The sequence below is a fragment of the Schistocerca gregaria genome, chromosome X, assembly GCF_023897955.1.
Source record: "Schistocerca gregaria isolate iqSchGreg1 chromosome X, iqSchGreg1.2, whole genome shotgun sequence".
Taxonomy (NCBI): Eukaryota; Metazoa; Arthropoda; class Insecta; order Orthoptera; family Acrididae; genus Schistocerca; species Schistocerca gregaria.
In genome coordinates, this window is record NC_064931.1 from 675,985,280 (window position 1) to 676,004,030 (window position 18,751).

Sequence of the window (18,751 nt, forward strand, 5' to 3'; positions counted from 1 at the left end):
ATACTGAAGCATTACAAACATCCAACGTGGAACAAATGATAACATGGTACTAACTAACAAGTTTTGCTGCAGACAAGATACAGAAGAAAATTAGTTGGTTGCCTCTCAAGCATCCAGTAACAGCTTACTTCAAAAAACTGTTTCCACTTTACCCCCAAGTACAGCAATCTGATTGCATTTCTGTTCCCAAACTGTTCCAGGAAGCCAATCCATGTCTAAGTTTAGTTTTCATAGGTAAATTATAATTTATGAGTGAATGAAAAATTTGCAAGGAGGTTGTCGTAGCAGTGAAGAATTACCTGAGGCTCATAACGTATAACTATGTCATAATCCATTCCTTGCTGAATGTTGTTAATTGGGAATTCAAGTTCAGAGCCAGTAAATGCTCTCATGAATCCAGTACCCGTCCAACTATTTTCCCTGCCATCTCTGTATGGCTCTCTGATCACAACTTGGCAAGTCTGAAAAAAAATAAAGAAAACACATAAGTCATACTAGAAATGAATAACTACAAAGGAGAATACTTACCAGTCATCCCAAATCACATCAGAAATAGTAACAAGAAAAACAATAACATCTGCTTGACTATCGTATTATGCACATTCAATAATATTTCAAAATGCTGACAATTTTTGCTTTGTGTCTATATGTTTTTATTTATTTATTCTCTCTCATGATCTTTTACACCAAGTGTGCTGAAGTTACACAGTCATGGGATAAATCATTATATGTATAATGGTGAGTTGATGATAAGGGCCAGTGTGCCGGCTAGACTGGATGTGGCTTTTAGGTGGTTTCCCACATTTAACCAGGTGAATACCAGGCTAGTACCTACATTTAAAAAGCATTCAGATACTTTCACATAGACACAGACAACTGGGGTACACAAATTCCGTCCTGAGGGAATGAAGGGATGGTGGCAGAAAGGGCATCCAGCCACTCTCTGCCACTAGCATTGTCAAATCCATAAATTTACATGCCAGTCTTGTGTAGATATGGGATAAAGGCCAGTATAGAGATGGAAAAATATGTATAATTCAAATATACTGATACAAAATTTAAAAAGCTTATCATGAGATTTCTCAAAGTATATACAAATATGTAGCAGCAATGGGCTCTAAACTATTGTAAAGAACTTTGGTACAGAAGGAAGAGGGATTTGAACATGGAAACCATACAATAGTGTACATCTTTCTGTACAATGGTTAATGAAGTGCTATAGAAGTGTAACTTGTTTTCCTGACTGAGCAATTTCTGCAATTCCATTCAAACACGTCCACATGATTTAATTGCAAATCTCATGAAAGTGTAGAGGATTTTGAATAAACCACATTTAAAAACCATGATCAGTATTTTAGTTCTGAATAACCAGTATGTTTTGGTGTTTGTTTGTCTAGTTATAACAGGTTTTTCATTTTTTACTAATAACCAAGTAAAAAAAATAAAAACTGGTGTAGCAATGGGCCGATAATGCATCTAAGTACCTTTCTTTCAAATGAATCCAGTATTTCAATATCTTTAGTTGTTAATGTCCAGGTTGCAGAGGCATATGTAAGCACTGGTCATATAAGTGATTTTTAGATAGTTAATTTAGTGGTATGAGACAGGAACCTTGAGGATAGAAGTCTTGTTAGGGCTAAAACTTTTTTAAAGTTACACATAATGTTTTCATTGTTTTCAAATATTAGGAAAAGTGATCATTTGTTATTTTAATAACAATGATGGCAATTAGGAACTTGTAACAAAGACATGACATAAGAATCAGTATAGCACTGCAGAGACAACTGTTTCCATGCAGAATGGCCTATTAAACAGTACACATGTATGTTCCATACGCAAGACTTGCCCCATCTGGTCTATATTGTTGTCCTTGAAAATCAGTTGTACTGAATAATGGTAGGATGCCCATATGGAAGTATTTTATGAAGTAAGGTAGCAATGAAACAGAATGCCTCTGTGCTTTATAAAATTAAAAATGAGAAAAGGTGCAACAAATTTGTGATATCATATAAAGATAAAAGAGAAGGTAAATTTGATTGATACAGTTATAGTTTTAATGACATGCCATAAACTTGGGATAAAAAGTGAACCCTTAATTTTGTGTTGCTTCAGGGCAAAAAATTGATATCATCCAAAAATGATGAGGCAGGAAAAAGACAACCTTTTCCTCTCACTGTTGCTGCACCCCAAACATATATACAGATAAACGTTGGAGAATATAACATCGAAGATCAGTGGGAAGCGATAAAAAAGACGGCGGAGACATTGATGAGAGAAATACTTCGAACTGGGACAAGACAAGCAAGACCATCATGGTTTGATACTGAATGCGAAATAGCAACTGAAGAAAAGAACAAAGCATATAGAAGGACACAGTGATCACACTGTACAAGGAGGATAATAGAAGAATAGAAAGGAAACTGGAGTATTGAAAAGAAGACTCACCAAAAAAAAAGAGAGAATTGGGCGAAAGCAAGTGTCACAGAAATGGAGCTCATGAGAAGCAAAAATGAAATAAGAAAATTCTATAGAGAGGTGAATGTGGCACGGAAGCCTTCTGATAGTAAAATAAACTTAATAAAATATGAGACAATGAATATAATAAGTGAAGAGAAGGAAATATGTGAAAGATGGCACAGGTATTTTGATAGTTTCCTCAAGCCTAGAATAACTGTACCACAGAATCCAATAGAAATTAATGGGGAAGAGGACCCAGACAACAACACTGCCCCACCAAATATAGGAGAAGTGAAAAGTGACATGAAGAAATTGAAAAACAACAAGGTGGTGGGGACAGATGGTGTTTCAGCAGAACTGTTAAAGCAAGGAGGCAGAGAGCTGGAATGAAGCCTTCTCGAAATGGTCACCAGAATATGGGAAGAGGAGAAAATGCTCCAACAATGGAAAGAGGGTATCATATGTCCCATATATAAGAAAGGGTATCAGATGGAGTGTGGCAATTACACTACTTAATCTGGGATATAAAATATTCTTTAATATACTATTCAACAGAATCCTTCCAATCATACAGAGGGAGATGCGGATTTCTCCTGGGAAGTCAACTATAGATCAAATATTCACCTTAAGACAAATCCTGGAAAAAAAACAAATATGGGGTTGGCATGCATCACCTCTTTATAGATTTCAAAGTAGCTTCTGAGAGCATAAATAGAGAGCAGTTATATCAAGCTCTTGATGAACTGGGAATCTCGAGAAAGTTGGTAAGGCTGGTGAGAATGACAATGAGTGAAACACAAGGTAGTATAAGAATAGGAGGAATGATGTCCAATACTCTGAGTATTAAAAATGGAGTGCGACAAGGGGATGCAATGGCATGTCTTCTCTTTAATGCCACCCTGGAGAGGGTGATGAGAAACGCAAACCTTCTGAATAGGGGAACGATTGTCTATAAATCAGTGCCGATACTGGCCTATGCATATGACACAGATATAGTAGCAAGAACCCAAAAAGCAATGGAAGAGACATTTATGGCTCTCAAACATGCTAGTAGAAACATGGGGTTAATTATTAATGAACAAAAAAACAAATTATATGGCAGCTGGAAAAGCACATAGAAAAAATATGCCAAATGCAATAACAATGGGCAATTATACATTTCAGAGAGTTGAACATTTCAAGTACCTGGGCTCAACAGTTACCAATCTAAATGATACCTCCTATGAAATTAAGAAGAGATTAATATTAGCCAACAGAGCCTATTTTGCCCTAACAAGACTTCTATCCTCAAGGCTCCTGTCTCATACCACTAAATTAACTATCTAAAAATCACTTATATGATTAGTGCTTACATATGCCTCTGAAACCTGGACATTAACAACTAAAGATATTGAAATATTGCATGCATTTGAAAGAAAGGTACTTAGATGAATTATCGGCCCAATCTGTGAAAGTGGAACATGGAGGAGGAGGTACAACCATGAGTTGCATATCATATACAAATACCAATCCATCTGAAGGATAATGAAATCATCCAGACTGAGGTGGACGGGACATGTGGCTTGCATGAATGATACAGAAGTACCAAAAAGAATATTACAAGGAAAGCTAGGAGGGCAGAGAAGTTGTGGTCGACCATGGGCCAGGTGGGAAGATGGAGTAATCGAAGATCTTAGGAAGATGGGCTATAGAAACTGGAGACTACTGGCAAAGGACCAAGAAAAATGGAAGGAAATTGTAGAAGAGGCCAAGGCTTATCATGAGTTGTAGAGCCAAGAAAGAAGAACAGTAGGCATCATCTACAACAAGCATAATACATGAATGCTGCAAAACAATTCATCTACAGACTTCATAAAAGCAACAAAAATAAAATGTTATGTCATTTGAACTTGTCTACTAAAAAAAAATAGATATATGGTGCATGAACTACTGTATTTACTCGAATCTAAGCCGCACTTTTTTCCGGTTTTTGTAATCCAAAAAACCGCCTGCGGCTTAGAGTCGAGTGCAAAGTAAGCGTAAGTTCTGAAAAATGTTGGTAGGCCACAACTAACATCTGCTGTCGAATATATGTAGCACTATACAGGCATGCTTTGCAGGCACAAAGATAAATACTGGCACCAAAACTTCTGTGTCAGTAAATAAATTAAAAAAAAAAAAAGGTGGAAGACGAGCTTTTTTCTCTGCTCCGAGTTTCGACCACTGCATTTTCATACATTATTCAACGAAGTAAATACAATTTCCGTATTGTTCATCTACGAATGTAGCATCATTTCAATGTATTACGAAAATTCGACTGGAAAGGCTGTTTGGGATGTTTGTCAATATGGCCAACTCTACATTCTGAATTTTTTCCTACCTGTGAGAAGAGATGGTTGCTAATAGGAACTTTTGTGAACTGTGAATCACATGCAGTATTCTCTTCACCATAAGAATAATATGAATATAAACATTTTGCCATGTATTCTTTCGTGTTTGCTGCTATCTCATTTAAATCCTGTCTGCCTAATAAACTACGAAACTAGTGTGAGACAACAGCAAACACGGAAGAATATACGTATCATGTCATGTTTATATTCATATTATTCTTATGCCTAATAGTGATATAGTCAGAAATGAAGCACGGCAATTGACCAGATTTTTAAATTAGATTAGATTAGATTAATACTTGTTCCATAGATCATGAATACGACACTTCGTAATGATGTGGAACGTGTCAGGTCAATAAATGATGTCTGTACAAGATATTACATCACACAAAATATTGCATGACACTAATGTTTAAGTTGTTGCTTTTTTTCCCTTAATTTATATCTAAAATTCAGCCAATGAGTAGAAGGAGTTGTCATCCAGAAATTCTTTTAATTTACTTTTAAATGTTAGTTGGCTATGTGTCAGGCTTTTGATGCTGTTTGGTAGGTGACAAAGACTTTTGTAGCAGCATAGTTTACCCCTTTCTGTGCCAAAGTCAGATTTAACCCTGCATAGTGAAGATCATCCTTTCTCCTGGTGTTATAGCTATGCACACTGCTATTACTTTTGAACTGGGTTGGATTATTAACAGCAAATTTCATAAGTGAATATATATACTGTGAGGTTACTGTGAGGATCCCTAGATCCTTAAATAGATGTCTGCTGGATGGCCGTGGGTGGGCTCCAGCAATTATTCTGATTACATGTTTTTGAGCAATGAATACTTTTCTACTCAAAGATGAATTACCGCAGAATATGATGCCATACGAAAGTAGTGAATGAAAGTAGGCATAGTAGCTAATTTACTGAGATTCTTATCATCAAAATTTGCAATAACCCTAATAGCATAAGTAGCTGAACTCAGACTTTTCAGCAGACCATCAATGTGTTGCTTCCAGTTTAACCTCTCATCAATGGACACACCTAAAAATTTTGAAAATTCTACCTTAGCTACAGACTTGTGTTCAAAGTCTATATTTATTACTGGAGTTGTGCCATTTACTGTACGGAACTGTATATACTGTGTTTTATCAAAATTTAAAGAGAGCCCGTTTGCTGAAAACCACTTAATAATTTTGTGAAAAACATCATTTACAATTATATCACTTAGTTCTTGGTTTTTGGATGTTATTACTATACTTGTATCATCAGCAAAAAGAACTAACTTTGTATCTTCATCAATGTGGAATGGTAAGTCATTAATGTATATCAAGAACAGTAAAGGACCTAAGACCGAACACTGTGGGACCCCATACTTGATAGCCCCCCCCAGTTTGAGGAATCAGCTGTTGTTTCAACATTACATGAACCACTTATTTCAACTTTCTGCATTCTTCCATTTAAGTGTGAATTAAACCATTTGTGCACTGCCCCCCTCAAACCATAATGATTTAGCTTATCTAAAAGAATTCCATGATTTACACAATCAAAGGTCTTTCAGAGATAAAAAAAAAAACCAATGGGTGATGTCCGGTTATTCAGAGCATTTAATATTTGATCAGTGAAAGCGTATATAGCATTTTCTGTTGAAAAGCCTGTCAGAAAACCAAACTGAAATCTAAGATGACTTATTTCTGTGCAGAATGTAATGTACAAAATAGGCGTCTGCAAAGATTTTCAACCGGAGAAAAATTTTAGCTAAACTCTCGATCAGAACATCTTCTCTCATATGCAGTCTATTGTTTGGTTCTTGTTGATCATTATCAAAGAAAGCAGTTCGTAAACACACAGTATCAGAATGCGACAAACAATGCATGACACAGTACAATAATGTATTTTCAGCTTAGAGTGACGTAAACACCTATAACAAAGAGAACGGCACTTATCAGATCAAAGAAAAATAAGCAATCTATTCAAACCAGATGAAGCACGTGAAAAAGGAAGGGTACCCGTATAAATACGGATGGAGCGCCTCACGCATAGCAATGGCTACCTGGTAAAGCTTAACTGCTAAACTTACATGACTCGAGTCAAACTACTGTAGCTGTATCATCATTCATTCGACCTAAATTGTGTCTCATATCACAATGGACCAAATTTGTTTCGATTTGGAGGTGCGGCCTAAAACTTTTCTCTCCCCTTGAATTTCGAGTCTCAAATTTCAGGTGCGGCTTAGATTCGGGAAAACTGTTTTCCTTGATTTCGAGTCTCATTTATCTGGTGCGGCTTAGATTCGAGTGCAGCTTAGATTCGAGTAAATACGGTAAATAATGCTGGAAAAACTTATCAATAAACGTCATTAAAACACCATAAAAACATAAATATTGTGAAAATTCGTTTCCAATCTATGAAATCAATATACATAAAATGAACTTACATGTTAGGTATCTGAGAGAACATAGAGTGACTGAAGAGAGATGCCAGGAGGTGGCACTTAAACAGATGTGAGACAGGTGACAATGAGGGCCTATAGAAGGCAGGGAAGTAAGCAGGGAGAGTAAAGTGATGAGACAAAAGTTGATAAAATGCTTTAAAAAATCAAATGAAATACACAATAATCTGTTATTTACAAGACTGACATAGGCTCACAAGAAAGAGGCATGTAAAAAGTATTATGAAAAGAGAAAGGACAAAAGATGATGTCAGAGACCTCAAGACAAACAAACATTCAAGCTAGGGAACAAGGCAAGTAAGTAGAAGCACAAAGGGTAAATCAGCATACAAACACAATGCAAAACTGTGATGTTGTTGGCAATATTAGTGACACTGTGAGCATTTGAAATTAAATGAGAAGCAAAGGTAGACTTGTATTCCACATTTTTCCTTCCTATTTCTGCACATTCTTCGAACATGGTTTTAAAGTGTCTGCCTGTATGGCCAACATAAAAAAAAAATATAAAATAGTATATACTGATTGCAATGCCTGTTACATGTGTTGATTTCTTACAATGTAAATGAATTTATACAATATTTACACTATTATGGTGTTTTATTATATTTGTTGAGTTGTTTTTCAGTATTATTAAGTTTATGAAACATGTATCTGCTTTTACAGTAGATTAATTAAGACATCATCATGTTTTATTTTTGTTGTTTTTATGAACTTTGTGGAAAAACTGTTTTGCAGTAATTATATATTACACTTGTTGTCACTGATGCCCACTGTCACTTTTCTCTGTTTGCTAATTTGACAGTTGTTTGTTGATACTTTGTAGATAACACTAGATAGTGGCCTTGGGGCTGAAAGCAGTTCTGGCTTTTTAATAAAAAGAAAAGGACAACTGGTACTAACATTTTATTGAAAATCAATACCACTTTTATGAAACCTGGACCAATATGCTCCATATGCTCGACAACAAAGTACAGTAAGTATTGGGGGTTATGCTATGATAAGAAATTTATTGAAGATACATGCACAGTGAGTTAATGTTCATCAAAAAACTACATTTCTCACCAATATCTTTTACAGACTCCATAACCCCTCCTCCCCTCCCTCTTGAAGTTAGCAACTGCAGCCAACAAGGCTGCTGAGGCATCCTGCTGGAGATAGCTGTCCTTTTGGGCTCTTTTTTTAATCTGACAGAACAAAAAGTCGGCATGCCAGCCAAATCTTGAATAAGGTGGTTGGGACAACATTGCCACGTTCTGCTTGACCATTACCTCCCTTACAATCTGTGACATATCACTGGGCATGGCAACTGAAATTATTCTTCAGGCAGATTATTCACATTTTAGAATATTATAAGATCTGCTTGGATTAGTGAGGTAAATCAGAAGCAGGGCTCAGGTTCACTGCTGAATATCAAAATCAAACTGTAGACTTTTAGAACAAGATTACTTTCAGTCTTAATACTTATTGAACATACTGTGTATGTACATGTACAGAGATATCAGAGGTCAATGACATTTATAGGGTGACCTGCACAAAGTTTGTACACTGATATCACACATCATTTTACTCACCCTCATGTGGGATAAGAACTTTATCTGCACAGGGATATAATTGTTCCAAAATATGATACTGTAGGGCACAATGCACAAAAAAGGCAAAATGAATGAGCCTATGAAAGTATACGTGATAGTAGAAATTATTGTTATAGTAAAGACAGCAGCATTCAGCATCTTCCTGCTTACAGCTTCCTTTTCTTCTTCTCCTGTAGACATATTTACTTCTTAATTAATCCTCAGCTCCCCCTGTCTACCAGGTGTACCAGTATGAAATGAGTGTTTTTTGTTTTCTTTTTTTTTTTGGTGAAAATGAAACACTAATTTTGAATTGAAAAGTAGAAACATTTTATTCAAAGTACTGACCATTGCTTTCTATACATTTTGACCACCTTTCTGGCAATTTGTGGACACCACGCCAATAGAAATGTTCGTCTTTTGAAGCAAATCAATAAGACACTCAAGTTTCGACTTCTTCGTAAGAATTGAAGTGTTCCTCAGCCAAAGCGTGTCCCATTGATGAAAACAAATGGTTGTCAGAAGGGGCCAAGTCTGGTGAATACGGCAGGTGGAGTAGCAGCTCCCAGCCAAGTGTTTTGATTGTATCCTGAACCAGTTTTGCTTTGTGTGCAGGTGCATTGTCGTGTAAAAAAAATTACTTTGCCATGTTTTCTGGCCAATCTGGTCTTTTTTCAATCAATGCATAGTTCAAATTGATCATTTGGTGTCTGTAGCAATTAGTATTCACAGTTTTACTGGGTTTTAGAAGCTCATGATACACCACACCTTTCTGATCCCACCAAACACAGAGCATTGTCTTCTTGCTGAATCGATCTGGTTTTGCAGTCAATGTTGATGGTTGTCCCGGATTATCCCATGATTTTTCCCATTTAGGATTCTTAAAATATATCCAGTTATCATTGCCAGTAAAAATACGATGCAAAATTTATTTTCTTTCATGTCTCTGAAGCAAAATTTGACAAATGGTTTTTCGGTTTTCCATCTGTCTTTCATTCAATTCATGTGGCACCGATTTTCCACACTTTTGGATCTTTCCCATAGCTTTCAAACAGTCAGAAATTGTTTGTTGTTCAACATTTAGCATTGCTGCCATTTGCTTCCGACTCAAAGTATCATCTTCATCCAATATTGCTTGCAATTCGGCATCTTCAAACTATTTTGCTGGTCTTCCATGTTCTTCATTTCTTACATCAAAATCATTATTTCTGAACTGTTGAAACCATCTTTCGCAAGTTTCTTCTGATAGAGCATGATCACCATACGCCTCAACAAGCATTCGATGAGACTCTGCAGCACTTTTTTTTCAAATGAAAACAAAAAATTAATGCTTTCCACATATCATCACTTTCTGGCACAAAATTCGACACTGTTAACATGATGAAAACATATGATGTTGTTTGTTCCATGGCTTAACGTGTACTAAATATCTTTGACAGATGTCATACCAACCAAACAAAAAAAAAAAAAAAAAAAAAAAAATAGGCTCATTCACAACAAATGTTCCCTATCGACACATCTGTATCTTAACGCTCATTTCATACTGGTACACCTGGTATTACCTTTTTTATCTGATACTACCACAATACTTATTGATATACTTTTATTTAACTTTCCAAACTATATATGAGATTTTCAGCCTTATTTCCTCCACTTTTTCAGAAGTTTCAAAATCACTTTCAACCCCCCCCCCCCCCCCCCACCCTCGAAGTTCTTCTTACCTCAACCCAAATGGTTCCAGTCTATGCTACTTCCTATCCTCCACCTGCCTCTAAGCCCATTTCTGCTCCCACCAAGAGGCTCTACACCAATATCAGTCTCTTGTCATTTTGTTAGCCTACCCTAACTCATCCATATCTTCCTTTCCTTTATCTCTTGCAGTTATTCTGGGTTTCCCATCTTCCTCCTGCTCTATTCCCTCAGCATCATTCCTAGTGACCCGCAATCCTTTCTTCCACACATCCCTGCATATTCCATATCAGTTCTCTTAACCCTTTCCTATGTTGTTGCTCTTCTATTTGATTAGTAGTGATCTACTCTTGTTACAAAGTTTTCTTGATTTATTAGGACTGACATATAGACTTTTTGTTGAGCAAATCAGATCATACCTCACTCCCTCTTGCAAGCTCAGCCTCATAAACCAAGAAATCTAGGGTTGCAGTAAAGTAGCTCTGCTCTGGTTGGTTGCACTGCTGGCCAGTGACATGAGGGCGACATCTGAAAGAAAAATTTTCACATTTTAAAAATCAGTAATAAAATCTAGTAACAGTCTGTGTTGTCTTTGCGTAGTTTTACCCTTCTGAGAACCATCAAGAGGCAATGTTTTAATATTTATTTTACTTTTAAATGGTAGTGAAGTATCTTTGTGTATGCGAATACAAACAGAACTAGTGGTGTCCCTTGCACTTCACACAGAATAGACAAGCTTGAGTATAACATGCCCAATCAATCTGGCTATTCTGTGTGGTTTTGAATGTCACACACAATATCTAAATTGACTCACTGCACAGATTATTGAAGTTAGCATGGACCCAGTGCTAATCATGGTAACACCATTTGTTCTCTATGGATGCTAGGTGGTAGTGAAAGTAGTCTGCTGTGTAATGTGTACTTTTAAGCTGGATTACTTGTAAGTTATTATAGCAGTGAGCAACTGGCATATCAAAAAGGATACTTACACAAATATATGTAGTACTGCACACTATAAATTAGTGCTGCATTTTCATATTAGTTGGCTAAACAACAAATAGTGCAAATGTTCAGTGCACCGCTCCCCATGACTCCTGACTCATTGACTACAGTGTTTCCCATAATAATAACAGTTAATGGAAGCATTCATTTTGTTCCATTTCTTCATTGCTTCCCCCCCCCCCCCCCCAAAAAAAAATCCATGTCAGGAATGTTCTAATGATGAGCAATAGCCCAGTCTCAAATTGGGTTTCTTCTTTTTCTATAATTCTATGGCCACATGCCCTCGCTGTCACTACAAACAGAAGTTACCATGAAGCTGATCTAGAATGGGATATGAAAATAATCATGTACATGGAGATGCACAAGACTATTAGCATCTTAATGTGGAACTTCATGTTTCAAATCAGAACACAAAAACATAACAAATTGAGTTGGGAACCAATGTGATGTAATACACTGTCATTATTACAAACTGAACCAAGTGGATGCCATATTGGAGTACAACTTTCTAAAGCTCAAACACTGTTTTTGGTATATGTAGTATAACTTTCGTCCTATGAAAATATGCCACTTCAAGGCACTAGCACATAAAAGATCCGTCAAATGTATATCATTTTCAACACAATTTGTTACAATAAAATGTTGTGAAACAATATGTTGGCAGTTACAAGTGTTGCCACATCTCTGAATGCAATGGTACAGGTGGAAACATAAACCTCTACAGACCTTTATTGTTTGAGATTAACTCTTAAGGCATTGAGGCAAACAACTAGAACACAAGATTTGACGATATTTATTCTGTGTACACACATATCATATTTAGTAGCACACTGCATTTAAAATTCAGTTCCTCATTGGACATAAAATTTATGTCTTTAAAAATGTAAAAAACTGTTTCCTTGACCTGTTATAATGATTTTGTCTAAGAGAAAACTGAATATTTTTAAAGCTCTCTTGTCAACATGTTAAGTCCCTTTGAATCCAATGACAGGTCTACAATGTTAGCGGGATTTTTTTCTGTCCATCTTAGAGAATTTCTAATGAAGTTAACACAGCAACTTCACACATGTAAATTTCAGGAAGCAAAATCTTTGTGAAACTTCCTGGCATATTAAAACTGTGTGCTGTACCAAGTCTCTAACTCGGGACCTTTGCCTTTCATGGACAAATGCTCTACTGACTGAGCTACCTGAGCATGACTCACAACCCATCCTCTCAGATTTTCTTCCACCAGTACCCCGTCTCCTACCTTCCAAACTTCACAGATGCTCTCCTGCAGAGCTTTCAGAACCAGCACTCCTGGAAGAAAGGATATTGCAGAGACATGGCTTAGCCACAGCCTGAGGGATGTTTCCAGAATGAAATTTTCACACTGCAGTGGAGTGTATGCTGATATGAAACTTTCTGGTGGATTTAACCTGCCAGGAGTGTTAGTTCTGCAAGTATTGCAGGAGATATCTGTGAAGTCTGGAATGTTGGAGATGAGGCACTGACAGAAGTAAAGCTGTGAGGACAGGTTGTGAGTCGTGCTTGGGTCACTCAGTCAGTAAAGCACTTGCCCGTGGAAGGCATAGGTCCTGAGCCTGGGTCTCAGTCCGGCTCACAGTTTTAATCTGCCAGGAAGTTTCATGTCAGTGTGCACTCCAGTGTAGAGTGAAAATTTCTTTCTGGAAACATCCCCCAGGCTGTGGCTATGTCATGTTTCAGCAATATCCTTTCTTCCAGGAGTGTTAGTACTGGAAGATTTGCAGGAGAGCTTCTGCGAAGTTTGGAAGGTAGGAAACTAGGTACTGGCAGAGGTAAAGCTGTGAGGATAGATTATGAGTTGTGCTTGGGTAGTTCAGTTGGTAGAACACTTGCCCATGAAAGACAAAGGTCCCAAGTCCGTGTCTCAGTCTGGCACACAGTTTTAACCTGCCAGGGAATTTCATTTCAGTGCACACTCCACTGCAGAGTGAAAATTTCTCTGTAAATTCTGAGTGGTTGGTGTGCCAAATTAAGTCAACAACTGCTGCTGGAAAGCATTTAACTTTCAGATCATACTACTGAGTGTTCACCAAATACAATGGAAACAATCTTAATCACGTTGAGCCCACAGCTGCCAATAATGTTAATGATTAATAAAAACCACCTAAGCTCTGTTTTCACACATTTATTGTGTTATGAGTAGTTTTGTTTCTTTCATCTCTCAGCAGTCTCAGAATGTTCAAAGAAATTAACCCAGTTGTAACACAATAAATGTGTAAAAATAGAGGTAAGGTTGTTTTCATTAATCATTATCATCATCACATAGGAAACCATGCCCACATATGCATTCACATCTTGTGTGAGGGCAGCTTAATGGGATGAACTCATGGGTGCTATCTTTCTATAACATGATAAAAATTTTGTTCTGTGATTTCTGTATTTAACTGTATGTTTTTGTGTTTGTAAGATAGAGAACTCTCAGAAAACTCAACCAGACAAACACAGAAAACCATCTAAAAACCACTCTCAGACTGCTCAGTTAATAACGTAAATATTGAGGTGACAAACATTTACAAACCAGTACTAACATTAGACCATGATTTTATGCTGCATTCGGATGAAATAATAGCACCTCACAGAATTAAGAGCATTAGGCTGACCAAAACATAAATCATGTTGAGACACTGTTATAACTGCAAGCTTTGGTTACCTGCACTGGCCAGTGATGACATCACAGTTGTTATCATATGATCCACCAGGGTCACAATCACAAGGTTTACACCCATCACGATCATCAGAGAGGCCCCAGTAATTGAGCAGACATTGGTTACAATCACGTCCAGTCACATATCGTTTGCAGGTACATTCTCCAGTAAGAACATTGCAGCCCTGATTATCAACAGTTCCTTGAGTATTGCAGGTACATGCTGCAAAGCATAAGATAAGTGATTTGAACCCGGAAAAATGGTAAATATTGAAATGAAAAATGGTTATGTTGCACTTGAGGATGATAGAAACATTACTGCAGTAGAATTAAATATACAAAGGCAAAATATGGCAAAATAATGTCCAGTCATAGTAAAACTAAATATACCAAATGGTTTGTTCACTTTTTTCTTCTTCTTTTTATTTTTTTCAATTTTCCAGCATCTTCCAAATGCTGACAAAGTGTAAGAACTTTTTTTCTGTACATCAACAAATACAATGTTATCATCAGTGTCTCTACAATCCAAAAGACTTGTAAATTTGAAATTAGAAGTAAAAGTCTTATTTCACTTAATGCAATATTAAAAAGGAAGTTTTTTGCTACTCTGTACATTGTGACACGCACAGGTCCACTTTAGGCTATGGGGACTACACTCCTGGAAATTGAAATAAGAACACCGTGAATTCATTGTCCCAGGAAGGGGAAACTTTATTGACACATTCCTGGGGTCAGATACATCACATGATCACACTGACAGAACCACAGGCACATAGACACAGGCAACAGAGCATGCACAATGTTGGCACTAGTACGGTGTATATCCACCTTTCGCAGCAATGCAGGCTGCTATTCTCCCATGGAGACGATCATAGAGATGCAGGATGTAGTCCTGTGGAATGGCTTGCCATGCCATTTCCACCTGGCGCCTCAGTTGGACCAGCGTTCGTGCTGGACGTGCAGACCGCATGAGACGACGCTTCTTCCAGTCCCAAACATGCTCAATGGGGGACAGATCCAGAGATCTTCCTGGCCAGGGTAGTTCACTTACACCTTCTAGAGCACGTTGGGTGGCACGGGATACATGCGGACGTGCATTGTCCTGTTGGAACAGCAAGTTCCCTTGCCGGTCTAGAAATGGTCGAACGATGGGTTCGATGACAGTTTGGATGTACCGTGCACTATTCAGTGTCCCCTCGACGATCACCAGAGGTGTACGGCCAGTGTAGGAGATCGCTCCCCACACCATGATGCCGGGTGTTGGCCCTGTGTGCCTCGGTCGTAAGCAGTCCTGATTGTGGCGCTCACATGCACGGCGCCAAACACGCATACGACCATCATTGGCACCAAGGCAGAAGCGACTCTCATCGCTGAAGACGACACGTCTCCATTCGTCCCTCCATTCACGCCTGTCGCGACACCACTGGAGGCGGGCTGCACGATGTTGGGGCGTGAGCGGAAGACGGCCTAACGGTGTGCGGGACCGTAGCCTAGCTTCATGGAGACGGTTGCGAATGGTCCTCGCTGATACCCCAGGAGCAACAGTGTCCCTAATTTGCTGGGAAGTGGCGGTGCGGTCCCCTACGGCACTGCGTAGGATCTTACGGTCTTGGCGTGCATCCATGCGTCGCAGCGGTCCAGTCCCAGGTCGACGGGCACATGCACCTTCCGCCGACCACTGGCGACAACATCGATGTACTGTGGAGACCTCACGCCCCACGTGTTGAGCAATTCGGCGGTACGTCCACCCGGCCTCCCGCATGCCCACTATACGCCCTCGCTCAAAGTCCGTCAACTGCACATACGGTTCACGTCCACACTGTCGCGGCATGCTACCAGTGTTAAAGACTGCAATGGAGCTCCGTATGCCACGGCAAACTGGCTGACACTGACGGTGGCAGTGCACAAATGCTGCACAGCTAGCGCCATTCGACGGCCAACACCGCGGTTCCTGGTGTGTCCGCTGTGCCGTGCGTGTGATCGTTTCTTGTACAGCCCTCTCGTAGTGTCCGGAGCAAGTATGGTGGGTCTGACACACCGGTGTCAATGTGTTCTTTTTTCCATTTCCAGGAGTGTAGTTTGCATTAAATTGAAAATGAAGTAACAGACAAAATGACATGTATCTGGGAATTTATTTCCTTTACTACAAGAACTACGGAGTCAGAAGCCATATGCCTTATTCCAAACAATGAGATAATTACCAATGCAATTACAGATTCTGTTATAAATAACTTTCAATATTAGCATTTACTTTAGTATTATTTATACTTTTTCCTGCAGAATTTGTTCCAATAATTTGTCCATCTCAAAGTAATGGAAAATTTGTCATGAAGTTGACAATTCCAGGAAATGTGATGAGACATTATCATATGCTTTGGCAACAAAGCTTAACTTCCCCAAAATCAGTAAATTCTCCTTTCTATGTTATTTTGCCGCTTATAATCTATGGATGGTAAATATCAGACACCAGAAACACCTGTTACAGGACATATTAGGTATGACCCAAAATGAACTAGAAGCTTTCTGCTGTAACTTGAGAAGTGATAGTGATTGGCTCCCTTGCTAGGTGCCTTTACTACACATTGTTCTGAATCAGATGACCGGCCATAACATGTGTAGCAGCAAAACTTAGGTCAAAGTGCTTGTTTAGAAAAACCCTGTTTCAAATGGTTCAAATGGCTCTAAGCACTATGGGACTTAACATCTGATGTCATCAGTCCTCTAGACTTAGAACTTCTTAAACCTAACTAACCTAAGGACATCACACATGTCCATGCCCGAGGCAGGATTCGAACCTGCAACTGTAGCAACAGCGCGGTTCTGGGCTGAAGCACCTAGCACCACTCGGCCACAGCAGACAGCCCTGTTTCTTGTGTATGGCAATTTTTTGGTGGTGGACAGGACAAGACAAAATACTAACATCTAATTTTTGTCAAAAATCATAACAGATGATGAGATTGTGGGTATGTGCCTGAAATCAAGCAATAATCAGTCCACTGGGAGACTGCCTCATTACTAGAACCAAAGACAGCTAAACAGCCACTAGAACCAAAGATACACAGAGTCTTTAGGCTACAGAAAAAAATCATTAGAGCCATGGCAGGTGCAGAAAAAAGACAATCGTGCAGACCTCTGTTCAAGACCCTTGACCTTATGACTGTTCCTGGCCCCTATATCTATGAAACAATTAAGTTTTCTAAAGAAAACCCACTACTTGTTGAGAATAACCTGCTTAAGCATGATTAAGAAACAAGAAACAAATTCAGTATAAGTTACCAACTCATAGGCTTAAACTGCTGGAGAATACACCTTACTATATGGGTATGAGGCTGGGAAATAGTCTACAAAAAATTTAAAAAAATACCTAACAAGTAAATATTGTTACAGTGTAGAAGAATTTATAACTGACTGTCCCAAATAACTGTGCCTGATGTTACAATTTATTCTGTATACTTACAATTAGAAAGTAGCTTTAAACTGATGAGTCACCTATGTCTCAATCATCTGATTGTGTATGACAGGTTATGTGAACCGGCTGCGGTGGCTGAGCAGTTCTAGGCACTTCAGTCCGGAACCGCGCGACTGCTACGGTCGCAGGTTCAAATCCTGCCTCGGGTATGGATGTGTGTGATGTCCTTAGGTTAGTTAGGTTTAAGTAGTTCTAAGTTCTAGGGGACTGATGACCTCAGAAGTTAAGTCCCATACTGCTCAGAGCCATTTGAACCATTTGTTATGTGACAATAAAGTTTCTATTCTATTCTATTCTATTCTATTCTAACTAAACAGCTGAGAACTACATAAAAGAATGTTTGCTTGTTTTTTTCAGTATGAAGAGAATATTCCAAGATGGATCTGTTCTCTAAATTATGGTACTCAAAGATTTGTTGGCCCATCAAAACAATGGACCAAGTCATGTAAAGTTGAGTGTCAGGAAGTTTTTGACCAAAAACAAAATGACAGTGATTTTGCACCCTCCCTACTCACCAGGTCTGGTCACATGGGACAAACTAAAAGGAAAATGTTTTCAGGACAAAGAGGAAGAAACACAGAAATCCCCAAAAGTGTAAAACAACAATTGATGGAACTTATTGGCAGATTAAAACTGTGTCCCGGACCGACACTCGAAATCGGGACCTTTGCCTTTCGCGGGCAAATGCTCTACCAACTGAGCTACCCAAGCACGACTCACGCCCCGCCCTCACAGCTTTACTTATGCCAGTACCTTGCCTCCTACCTTCCAAACTTTACAGAAGCTCTCCTGCAAACCATGCAGAACTAGCACTCGTGAAAGAAAGGATATTGCGGAGACATGGCTTAGCCACAGCCTGGGGGATGTTTCCAGAATGAGATTTTCACTCTGTAGTGGAGTGTGCACTATTATGAAACTTACTGGCAGATTAAAACTGTGTGCCGGACTGAGACTCACACTCGGGACCTTTGCCTTTAAGGGCAAGTTCTCTACCAACTGAGCTACCCAAGCATGACTCACGCCCTGTCCTCACAGCTTTACTTCTGCCAGTACCTCGTCTCCTACCTTCCAAACTTTACAGAAGTTCT

General features: G+C 38.6%; 1 protein-coding gene across 2 annotated transcripts in view; it reads right to left on the minus strand.

The window, feature by feature from the left end:
• The window catches only part of LOC126297623 (laminin subunit beta-1), a 319,924-nt gene that overhangs the window by 73,617 nt on the left and 227,556 nt on the right, over positions 1–18,751 (minus strand). For both annotated transcript variants that reach the window (XM_049988640.1, XM_049988639.1), the window contains 3 exons: positions 14,201–14,417; positions 10,941–11,049; positions 300–461 (listed from right to left, as the gene is read on the minus strand). In XM_049988640.1, coding sequence (XP_049844597.1) covers positions 300–461; positions 10,941–11,049; positions 14,201–14,417 — 488 coding nt within the window. The remainder of the gene's footprint in view (positions 1–299; positions 462–10,940; positions 11,050–14,200; positions 14,418–18,751) is intronic.